This window comes from Vanellus vanellus (assembly GCF_965231255.1).
Source record: "Vanellus vanellus genome assembly, chromosome: 3".
Taxonomy (NCBI): Eukaryota; Metazoa; Chordata; class Aves; order Charadriiformes; family Charadriidae; genus Vanellus; species Vanellus vanellus.
The window spans coordinates 92,091,908-92,104,344 of record NC_138907.1 but is presented as its reverse complement, the minus strand read 5'-3'; the positions used below and the strand labels follow the sequence as shown (position 1 = coordinate 92,104,344).

Below are 12,437 nucleotides of genomic sequence, written 5' to 3'. Positions count from 1 at the left end.
GAATTAAAAAGATTTTATTATTAATGAAGGAGATAGTGGGATTTGGCGTTCGCTTTCAGCGTTCAGCGAGATTCCTACTTAATGCTGTGCAAACTAATTTGGGCCTCTTATCCCAGACCAGACGCTGCAAAAGTTGCGATGGCGCAAACGGCGCGGTGCAGGGTAGTCCTTGCGCGAGAAGATTCAGGCTGCTGTGGGGACGGGGCAGGAGAGCAAAAGCTCTGCCAGCTCCCTGTATGGCCGTGCCCAAGGAGGCAGCAGTGCCCCGGGGGACCTTGTTTCCAGCCCCTCAGTGTGACAAGTCCTGTACAGAGCTTGCAGCCACAGCGGCCGCCTCGTGTCAGCCTGCCACGGCTGCGGAAGGAACAGGATCAAAGGAGAGAGTCATCACCACCCAAGTTCATGCAAGTCTTCTTTCTGGTTGTTTACCCAAGTATTCCAACCACTTTGTGAATGCCTTTTTTTTTTTTTTGCCTTTTTTTTTTTTTAATTGGAAAAAAGACTATTAACAAAGGGCTAGCACTAACCCAAATTACCTACCCCACTTTTTATTGTTGAATAAATAATCCCCTTACTTTACGGTGCTGCCAGGAGGGATAACACTGCTGTTAAGGCATGACACTGCGCTGCAGAAAGGGTGTCTGCTCAAAACTTGTTCAGTCCTCTTCTCATCCTTGCCTGTAGCCACTGGAAAACATACAAACCTCCCGCAGTGAAACAGCACGGTAGCATTTCCAGGTAAACTATAGGTCTCCTTTGGCCTCCTTTCCCTGCTAAGGTAAAAAATACCCCAAAGCTAAACACCTGAAAGTGGTCTTTTACTGACGTCAAGAAACTCCTGAAAGAACAGCTTTTGCTTGTGGTGGTAGGTGGACACCAGAAAAGCCACTTTAAGACTGCCCATCAGTTAAGTTTTTAGAGCTAAGGAGGTGGAGCTGCAGAAACGCCCTACCTCTTGATGCCAGAACATTATTTAGCTCTTCCTTGGAAAACATCAGCAGTTAGGAAAGGCTCCAAGTTTTCCTAAGGAAACACTGTGGTGAAATGCGTCATCCGGCTGGCTGTGCCTTCCCCACCGCTCACCGGTACCCCTCCCAATGCAGCGTAATCTGGTAACAGCTTGCAGGTTGTGCGAAACCTGCTAAATCCAAGTGCCACCTAAAAAATGTTCCGCAAGTGGATGTAGTTTCCAGCTATGGGAATTTTCACCTTCCCCACTAAATTGGCCTGGAGCAGAAATTCAGCTCCTGTTATTTTTATTTATTTACTTATTTAAATTGCTGTTTGGTCAATCCAGGAAGTCCCCAAAGGTAAACCAATCCCAAGAAATAGGAATGACCAGAGATGAGAATGTTGTAATTATACAAGGGGGTCAGGGCCAAATATTCCTACGATTTTTAATTCTTTCACCTCCTACGGGACGCCAGGGCCACCCTGCTGGGCTTGTATGGATTCCTCCTTGCTAACAGAAGAGGATGCTTCTGCTCCAGAATTTCCAGCTTCAGGAACTGAAATTCTGGCTCAAACGTTCAGACTGCATTATAACAGCTGAAAAAAAAGAAATAAAAAAATACAATTACCCCCCCCCCCCCCAATTGCTTTAGAAAAGAGATTAGCTATATACTCATTCTTCACCATAAAGGCTACTTTATCCAAGCAACAAAGAGAAACAGGTTCCAGCTGGGGCTTTAAAACCTGAGATACTGATTTTCTTAAAATAAATAGTATTAGTAAGCAATAATGAGGACACTTCTTAATTTGGCTGCTTCTGCTACTAAAATAGCAGAGGGCACAAAAAGGACCCTAAGTAATAACCTCAGTGAGCACACTTCAGGGATTTTTCTCCTTTACCTTACCCCTCAATGCTGAAGAAAGAGATGATGAAGTTATGCTGAATGCAATAACTTTTAAAAATTATTTATTTATTTAAATCAGGGATTTAGGACACACACACAAAAAAAGTTGTGGATTTTTTTCTGAATTACTGGTTCCTAAACATAGCTTTTGCAGCTAATAATGGCACATATCTCTATATCCTGGTCTCACCACGGTGCTGGAAAAGAGCCGTTGACTATATCTACTTTCTGGCATATTATGGATTTGGTTTTTTAAATTTGTAATTCAGATCCAGAATACACTGCTCACCAGGTCATAATAATGCTGATAGCTAATCTTGATGTCTAGCATTGTGCTTACAAAGGGAGTTTTGCTCAGTGAAGGAGTACAGCGTTCTGTGCCTGTTCTAACAAACAGCAAAAATGAACCCCATTGCCTCAAGGTGTTATGCTGCCAAAATTGCTACGGCAAAATTTAAATTGAGAACAGAGCCCAAAAAACACTTGTCTGCCTACAACAACGCGTTACTTTCAGCATCCTTGCAATTCAAAAGCAAGCAAACCACTAACGCTTTGTGCATCCTCTGTAACCCAGCATATGTTCCTACCCCCCATGAAAAGCATGCACCGAGATATGACGTGAAAAAAATACTAAGAATATTTTGGTCAAGCTAAAATACCTACCGTAGGCCCCAGTCAGTCGTTAAAAATCCAAACAAAACACATTACAGACAAGTAAATGAATTCCTTCTATTTAGCGCATCACCTACCAGAGTTGCTGAGCAGTCAAATTCCAACACCTGCAATGAACCCCTGAGTGCCCAGTGCTGCTCCCTGGTAGCTGCTGGCAGGACCAGAGGCTCATAAACCCAAAGACTCAACATGCTGAAAGAATGAGAAATTGCCTCAAACAGGTGCCAAAAGTGAGCTGAACCATACTTTTGCACGGTAACATGTAAGTATGAAAGAAAAAAATGCAACCTTGCATAATTTAGAATTCAAAGTCATACTAATGGGTCAAGGATTTTAGTAAATCAGTACATCTTAGACAATACCTTCCACATCCAAGAGATTTACAGAGCTGCGAGACAGACAACTTATACTGACTGCTCCTCGCTAGGGCACTACAGGTGTATTCTGTCGTGCTGCTGCAACCAGAGGCGTTCAAAAGAATTTGAGCTACAGGTGTTGCTCATACAATCTCACACCTGAGCCCTTACTAGGACAAGCCACCACTTGTCCTAGTATTTTACTGAAGTAATTATACCATCATTGTAAAGGCTTTAAAAAAATTTAAATAGGAAGAAAAAAATAAAAGGTTTTAATACTTATTTTCCTATTATTATCTGAACTTCTTAGCGTGCAATGTGAGGTGAGGTCTGGACGCTAAGTGAGCTCTTACGAATTCTGTTAGCATCACAGTGTCCTTAGCTGTTGAAAATTCTCACTGAAATAAGTGAAACTTCACCTAGAGAGCACCAAAAAGCATCAAAAAGTCAGGATGAGACTTTTTACCTGTGCAAGAAAATATTCGTACTCATTACCTGACTTTGAAATAAAAAACGAAAGTCAGATTTATATAAAAATCCATCTTTTATTAAACTCTGATCACAGAAGAGAATAGCTCAGTATAAAATCTCTAACAAAGTGTTTTTATAACACAGAAAACTCTCCATCTCTCGCAGCCACGAGCTCTGGTTATGAGGAGTGTACAATACACCTTCGTATCATAGAATACAAAACTGGAGTTTGCCATTGTAGCCCCATATTTGTTAAGAAGGAAGACATAAATTTAATAAAAGCTGATCCTTAAACACCCAGTTTTGTAATGATGTTTTGAGACCATTACATGCGAAGTAGTGTTACCAGTCAACCTGCTCAGACTGCGCGGCTGCTATTAAGTATGTCAGACTGTCAGAGAAGTCACTTCAAATGTCCCAGTGACAAATCACAGCAGTAAATTATTTCCTGAACACACATAGCAATCTTCATCCACCCAGCCACCCTTGCAGAGCGGAAGAGCAGAAAGGCATGCACAGTGGTTAAAGACAGCAAGGGGAAAAATGGGGAAGTTTCCAGTAAAAAGCTAGCTACTACATAAACCCTTATTTAAGAAATCCTAAAAGCTTCCCCACCCTCCCCCCAACTATTTAACTGGAGTATTTCTAGCACAATTGGTTTATGTCAAGCCACTAAGAAGAACTTCAAAGCATGCTAGGATCTCTACGAATACTGACTCCAGAACCAGACTTTCCTCAAACCCTCTACTTCAGGCTGTCAGCAGAAAACGTTCAAACACCCCCAGCCAAGTTCAGTGTATTGAGAGTAGGGCCAACTGCAAAAAAAAAAAAAAAAAAAAAAATTCATCTTTGCCCCAAGAACTTCTCCCCTTCTGCCAAATGAGTGGAAACCAGGTCAGACACCAAATCCCAGGGAAGAATCTTCTGTCCAGTAAAAGAAATTCATAATGGGCTGGGTGGGCCCAGATTGCTGTTACTTGTGCCCAAGAACAGCGTTTGAGACTAAGGCAGCAGACCAGGCAATGACAGGGACTGGAAACCCTTCACTGTACAACACCCCAGAGTCCATTTTAACATTTTATTCACATGCAACTCCTACAAGATCTTTCTATGAAGTACATCTCACTCCAGAATAATTTAGTAATCAAGCACCTCACCTGGAGACATCTTCAAAGAAAGAAACAAAGCAATAATAGAAGCTCTGCAAAATAGGTATTTAGCAGTTCTATAGCAATTTTCATCTTCACAGAGCTTTGTGTTACGGCAAGAAGCTCCTCAGAAGGTCCAAAAAAGATTATTAATCAGAAAATATAGAGTAAATATTAATTATATGTGAGTCCTGCCAATGCAGGACCATGACGTTTGTCATTACTTCCACTACAAGCGTTTGTGGTTAGATAAATAGCTCTCTTTATTGTAATTTAAGACAAAGCAATTTTTATGTACTTCAGAATGTACTTATGCACAAGTGCAGTACTTATATACTGTTACAGCATCTATAAATAATACATACACAGCAGTAACAGTCATAGAGTAGTCATTAAACTCCTGCAAAATCTAGAGGCAAGGGCAAAAACTAGAGGAGCAACCACCCCAATGTTCTCTAGCTTTCAGTCCAAGTTATTTCTTGTATTTTTCTAGTTTTCTCTTACAAACACACTCCAACAAAAGATACCAGCGTAAAGGTGGTTTTCTCACGAAACAAGTTAAGACAATACCACTGCAAGAATAACACTTCTCAATCTATAGATAAGGACAGACAACATTTATCTTTGTATCATTTCAAGAATCAAAGGTTTCTTCTCATTTTGCAGACTAAAACCTACCTGATAATGATTTGACAGATAGCAGTGATGCCATACAAGCTCATATCAATTCCCACACGTTGAATCCAAATGCAAATAGCTTTTTCCCCTCAAAGCTGTACTGACTGTATGGTGCTTTGGCAGAAGCTACTGGTACTGGTTTAATACTATCAGACCAGCACGTACTAATCAGGCCCTGGACAAGTGGCACCACAATGATCAAAAGAGCCATAATCTTGCCCATCAATAAGCATCTTTGTAATTAAGTCAAATGCGACGTCACTGAAGGATCAGGCAATCAATAGAAAAGTATGTGCGCATTCATTAGACTACCTAGAAGTCTCAAGCAAAGACATCGAAAGGCACTAGTCCATAGAAAGTACTGCCTTCAAAACTGTCTTTGAGTACATGCTTCATTTGCGTCTAAGAGTACAGTGTGCGTTCACCCACTCTCTTGTGGTTTAACTCCAGTGCTCTGAGCTGAGCAAGCAAACAGGTAGTAAAACCCTTCCCCCAACCCCAATTTCCTAGATGTTAAGGAGTGAGTGATACAATAAAGAAAATGAAACATGAAAAACAAGCGATCCAGTCTGTTCTATCCAATCATCTGATGAATGTAACTTGATCATGTGTGCTTATTTTTGATTACTGGTGGGGAATAAGTATTATGGAAAAGATGCCTGGACAGAGTGTCTACCACCAGCATATGTTAAACACCTAAGGGACAAATTCTGCTCGGAACACTTTGTGCATTTTCTGATTTCAGAGAGGGTGTAAGCAATGAATTGAAGCAACAGCTGCGAATTATGCAAGAGATAATTGACCACACCATATTTTGCTATGATGGCAGACTGGAGTCACTGCTACCTGACACCTGGAGTAGCTATTTGCACTCAGGTGCTAGGAGTGCAACGTGGGCACAACTCAGTATTATAAGGTTGATTACAGAGATCATACATTGTGGACGAGCCATGAAGGAACTTACTGTACACAGCAACATGTAATTGTGAATTACACCTGCTGCCAAGAGTGCTCCAGATTCTCTGGAATGAGAGATATCACATTAACAAAATACGGTGTCTAGTAAAAAGCTAAACCATGTGGCTAATTGTACTCCTAATTGTTAGTATTTCCAAGATCAAACAATCTGGAACCTTGACTACAGTGTGCAGATTCTCTTACCAACACCTTCTCAAAATAGAAGATTGCGAAGGTTTCTTAGCTAGAACCATTATATTCAGGCATTAAATCCATTTTTCACTTTGCTGATCCTTCCCTCCCTCTCCTGCATATCCAAGGCACAAGCAATACTGTCAGAGAAGCAAAGGCCAACTCCATCTGACACTTTCAGTTTCTCCCAGCCTTAAGATGACGTTTGGACCAAATGTGATGCCGATATATGTGCTGCACAGCCAGAATACATTCCAGGAGACTTGTTTTTTGTTTAAGTGGACATCCTATTTTCAGTCAGTTCCCTAAGGGTGACTTCAAAGCCACTAGACTATCATTTTGGGGCAATATCCAAAATTAGAAAATCCCCTACATTTTAAAATGGGAGGATGTGCCACAAGTGTTTCTCTCAAACTTCTGGGCTACATACAACTACCTGTGCAACACTACAAAATTAGCAAGCATCTTGAAGCAAGATGGAACACAGAAGAACATTCTACGGAATGCATAAAAACAAACTCAAACAGCATGAAAAAAGTAGTTTTTATTTTTATTGTTTACAAAAGCATGAACACCTTACGCAGAAGCAGCATCCTGAACCATATGTTTCCCTTATCCTCCTGGGATATTGGCAGAAAGCAAGTATTTTCTCTGTTCTTTAGGATTAAACACACTCTGCTGAGGTAAATGGGAAACACTCCACCGATTTCCACGAAGCTCCGACTGCTTACATTAGCAAAGGGGCCAACTCATCAGACCACAACACAATGAGATGTCACATGGGTGACTTGCTCTAGGTGCCAAATTGGCTTAGTCTGTGCTTCTAACCAAGATGAATACACTACCAAGATACTTAACAAGCTCCCCATTCTCTTTAATTTTAACCGAATCAGATCTAATTTTAAATACCTGTTTAAACATTACGACTCTCATCCCATACTAACTTCATGCAAGGTTTAACTTTATGCACCATGAACAATTTTACTCAAGTTTTAAAGAGACTGCAAGTGTGCTCATAAGCTATATTAGGAGTGAGACCTTTCAGCACAATAGCAATTTACTCCTTTTCTTACCTGCCTCCCCAGAACATGGAGGTTCAGTACTTACTCTGAAGAAACATGCCCTAAGGTTAACCTGAAAAAAAGCGTGCAACATTTTTATTTCCCCTTCATCTTTTTCTCCTGATCTGGAGCTGAAAGTAGTTAATGGTCATATAATCAAATAGGCCATGCATTTGAACCTCTAGCGAAACAGTTATTTATTTATTTATTTATTAAAAAGGTGTTTTGTTAAACAGAGAATTTGATTGTAATGACTTCAAAGACTTACCTGGAGCAAATTACTCTTACTGTTTCCTAAAACAATCCCTACTATAAAACAGCATAATTCCTCAGCTCCTCTGAGTTGAGGTCCCTCCCCTCAGAATCTATAACTGAGGCCTCAAAATATTTATTACACTGGGAGAAATGGCTCTGGCTTGTCTGCCATCCTATGTCTAAAACAACTGACAAATACTATTTATGTCTGCAAGACTGATATTGGATCTATGGATCAATGAAAACTGCTTCATTTTACTGCTCGAGCTGTAGGAACCGTTCTACAACTCCTGCCAACTTCACATTACAGAAATATAATTTACTTCATATATAGAAAGAACCTGCTAAGAACCCCCCCCACATACACTATGTATGTGTACACATACATATACACACATATATAGATAATTTGTATTTATTTTACACTGACAAAGTGCTAAAATAATCCAACAACTGTCACTGTTAGAGGCTAAATTAAATAGTATCACTTATATGGCATCAAATAATTATGAAAATCTGGCCCAAGAGTTTCAGAACTGTTAACAAAAAAAGTATCTTTCATTGGCAAAAAAGAAAAGTTCCAAATGGTTTGAACTTCTCTTTTAAATAATTGGAAGCATTTAGAAAAAAAGAAAATAAAAAAAATACCATGCAAAGTAGATTTTGTAATTTAAATTTCAGTTCTGTGTATAGCAAACACACATTTATACATATGTTCTATTACTTTCATGGCAAAATTCTGAGGTGCCTTGGACTCAATGATGACTTCAATGAATCTCATAGTATCTCACATGTGCATCATTGCCTCAAATTTTGAAAAAGAAAAAGCTGTACAAGCTCAGCCCTGTATTCTGTGAGTGTGGCTGCATAGTCAGAAACAGAAGTACTGCACTCAAGACCATGCCTACAAAAATGCACATTTAATAAGGCCATTATATTCAAGATCATAATGGGACTCAAGTCACATGAACAGTCAAGTATATCATAAACAGACCCAGGAAAGCCATATTGCAGAAGATGGACTCAAAACAGCAGCGTTCCACCAATTTAATAACTGATTATTTTTTTCCATGAAATGCCGATCTCTCAAACTGGTTTTACCCTCAGGACCAGACAACACTATGTATATGTATGCATGCATTCTCACAATGCATTGCTTTATTTTTTCTTAAAAGTTACCAAGTGCCTCAGTGTTTGAGGGTAGGATTCTACTCAAGTTCTGCCAGTAAGGTTCAAGCTGTTATCAACTTTAAGCAGGTTCCATGCATGATGAGGGGAGAGAAGATTTGACTTTCAGTTATTCAAATATTTGCCAACAGGCAAGATATACTTCTTACTTTACAAAGTGAAAGTGTAGCAAAGACACAACTGAACCAGTACTGGAATACTTCTCAGTATGCTCTTTAAGAGCCAGATCACATTAAGAGTATCAGTTTATTTGATCTGGCTTACTGAAAGACAGAGAAAACAACCAATTTAACACAATACAAGGAATGACACAGATTTACAAGTTAGCTGCCCACGTCCCATGGCAAATAGAAAGAAGCTACTCTTTATTCAAAGTGGGGTAAGCTACCTTGAATTTACAGTAGGGTAAGTGTATTCACACTAGCCATTATCTTGGAGTAGCAGGTGTGCTGTAAATCTGATAGCTTGCTTTGTAGTTATTTACTCCTTTAGCCATTCCAAAGTTACCCAGTCAGCCAGCATTTTGGCTTGGTTAAGGGTAGTGGCATTTGTCCAAGAAGGAAGGGTAGACCACTGTCCCTCTTCCCCGTGCTATACTACATAAACACGTATAGTTATGCAAATGTAAAAAGCATCGGTACAAAGGCTGGAAGAAGCACAAGACACAGCAGATAGGAAACTTAATGGTCACATGCATGACAGCTCAGAGACATTCTTTCACAATCCTATATCCTGCCATAAAATCCACAGTGGTCGAGATTATGGATGAACTACCTTCCAGCTGAATGAACACCAGTATAAGTAATTATTTCTGAATACAACAGACTATATCCAACCCTTTTTTTCCTAGGGCCTGTTTTTTTGGGTTTAAACAGTTTTCAGTACAGAGACAAGAGACAAACCTGAGACACATAAGACACGACTTGTTCGCATACTATAAACAGACAAATGGATAACCAAGATGCAAACATTATTAAATGTGTCACACTTTACACCTACAGCTCCATGTACTTTTTCCTTCAACAATGGCATCACTTCCCAGATGCAAGTTTGTCACTAATGATGAATATGTTTTTGACCAGAGCTGAGAGGAATGCATTTAGACAGCAACAACACAGCTCTTGCAGTGATAAGCAAGGAACATGGGAGTTCAGGATATGGTTTCTAATTCCACCTGTCTTATACTCTTTGCATGCTGAGCAGCTCAAAACGTCTCTCTTTGTAATCACATTATTTGGAAGGAGAATAACGCTTTCCATATTTTCTTCACAAAAGGAGCAATAAGAAGTCCATTAATGTACCACGTAAGATGAAAAGCCATCTAAAAGGCTTCTACTTATTTAAGCAGTTTTGACTAAAAAAATATTAGCAGAATCACTTTGTCAACTAGGTTGAAAAGAGCTGAGAATATTTTGGAAATGGACTTTCAGAAGCCCATCTCTGACATTCACATTAAAATGGTGGCCTGACTACTAGCAATACTTTGTCTGCAAGTGTCTAAACAAATAGTTTTGACGTCTATCAAGCAGTAGCAGCATTTTCAACATTTTGTTTGCTATATTTAGTACCTTTTAACCAAATTCTCTCTCCCAGCAAAGTAACTGTCTTGTAGTTAGCGTGACTACCCATAAACACAGCATTTCTAAATGGAATTACATATTGTTGTTTTCTCTCCACCATAATATTATCTCACCATTTTCGTTACCAGTCAGCACCATGGGTTTAATGCAGGTCACAGGCAACAAGCAACAGGCCTACTTTTACTTCTTGCTTCAAACAGTGTATTGTTTCATGTTTATACATTCTTAAAATGTTTTGTTCACTTAGCCATACTAAAAGTACCACTCCAAAATTTAAGTTTACATTGAAAAAGGTTATTGAGGATTTGACCAAAAAATACCTTTTATTCCCACAGGAAATAATATTTTCTCCTGAATAATTGTTAACGGATATTTATATTAGAGGACTCCATATTTCAGAAACCAGATATTTAATGCTCAATATTCTTTTCAGCAGATGAAGAGGTAGGTATATTTCCACACAAGAAAAAAAAAAAACAAAAAACAAACCATAACAGACAGTTAAATCAAGTAATGTCTGAAAAGTCAAACACTGTTCTGACAGCACATAAACATAATGTGTCTGAAGATACTCTCCAAGGAGGACAAGAAAAGTTGCGCATTCTGATTAGATAATACATCATAATTTGAAATTTAATAATTTTCTGGAAAGAAAACACAAGTATCCAAATGCTACTTCCTTCCCCAAAGAAATGTGGGTGCCAACAAAACTGCCTGTATCAATGGTAGTATTAAGTTTTTGGACTGCTAAACATGGAATCAACTGCAATTCTTCCTTACTTTCACCAACACCAGCAGTCTACAAGTTTACACAGAGACCATATGCATGATAATTACATAATTACAATAGAAATTCAACTTTAGTATTGTTCTTAAAACAATCTTCATAAATAACGAAAATACCTGTGTTCTAGCTCTTCAGTAACCTAAGGTTAATTGGTACAGATAGTGGTTTTTTTCTTCCTTTTATAAACCAAACTGGAGGTTCCTCACTGCCAACAACGGTTAAGGCCTGGATCAAGTTACTCTCCTTTTGCTTTTCCCTTTTTCTGCTTTTTTCCATTTTCCACCACTGCATTATTTTCTGATTTGATTACTCCATTTGCAACAGCACCATTTGCTATTTTGCCATTCTTTACAGGTTCCTTGGGCAGCTTATATGTCCGATAGTAGAAGTTACCAAACAAGAAAATGAAGGTGACAGCATAGAAAATTACACCCCAGTGCATCCATTTAGGGAAAGGACAATCAATATAAATAGACAAGGCTGTGTGTCCAATAGTCACATGGAACTGCACCTGAAAGACAGAAAATATAGAATCAAAAAGGTCTTGATATATTGTGTAGGTCTGACTGCACCAAAGTATATGGTATATGTATACCATCATGAAAACTGCTAAATTGGGAGGCAGTAGGGAAGCTGTATTGGCTGTCACATTATGCATGCGCACATATGCTTGATCAGGGACATCAAGTTTATTGCAGTAACTGGCACCAGTTTTCAGAAATAGAAAAATGAGAAGACATTAAGAAATCTGGATTTTCTCTACCTTTTGAAAATGTTTTTGCAATTCAGTTGAAACAACCAGTAAAGTAGTATTAGACTTTACTCACACAACTCTTATCTATGCTGTGAATTTTCTGAGAAATGAACTAAAGAATGCCATCTCCAGGTAGTATTCTAACTTGAGCTGTGAGTATCAGACAGCTAAGAACTTTTGGAAGGAGCAGCATCTGTTCCAAAGCTCTGCAAATGCAAATCCACTCGGAGGCAATGGCCTTCTGAGATAAAGGGAGAAATTTTACTTACCAATTGCAGTATGGTCAAGTATCGTTTCCACCACAGGTATTTCTGAAATTTAGGTCCACAGGCAGCTAATCCATAATACATGTACATAATGACATGAATAAACGCATTCATCTGAGCTCCAAAAAAAGCTGTCCCAGAACAGAAGGGAAGATTGTCATGTAATTTTGAAAAAAGAAAGAAGACTTTTCTAGTATTTTTCATGTGATAGTAAAA

At 38.9% G+C, this 12,437-nt stretch overlaps 1 protein-coding gene across 1 annotated transcript in view; it reads right to left on the bottom strand.

The window, feature by feature from the left end:
• Positions 1-11,323: 11,323 nt before the first annotated feature.
• The window catches only part of ELOVL4 (ELOVL fatty acid elongase 4), a 31,011-nt gene continuing 29,897 nt past the window's right edge, over positions 11,324-12,437 (bottom strand). Inside the window, exons 5-6 of the mRNA XM_082481643.1 lie at positions 12,225-12,352; positions 11,324-11,712 (exon numbers count right to left, since the gene is read on the bottom strand). Of these exons, the coding sequence (XP_082337769.1) occupies positions 11,437-11,712; positions 12,225-12,352 (404 nt within the window). The 3' untranslated portion in view covers positions 11,324-11,436. The remainder of the gene's footprint in view (positions 11,713-12,224; positions 12,353-12,437) is intronic.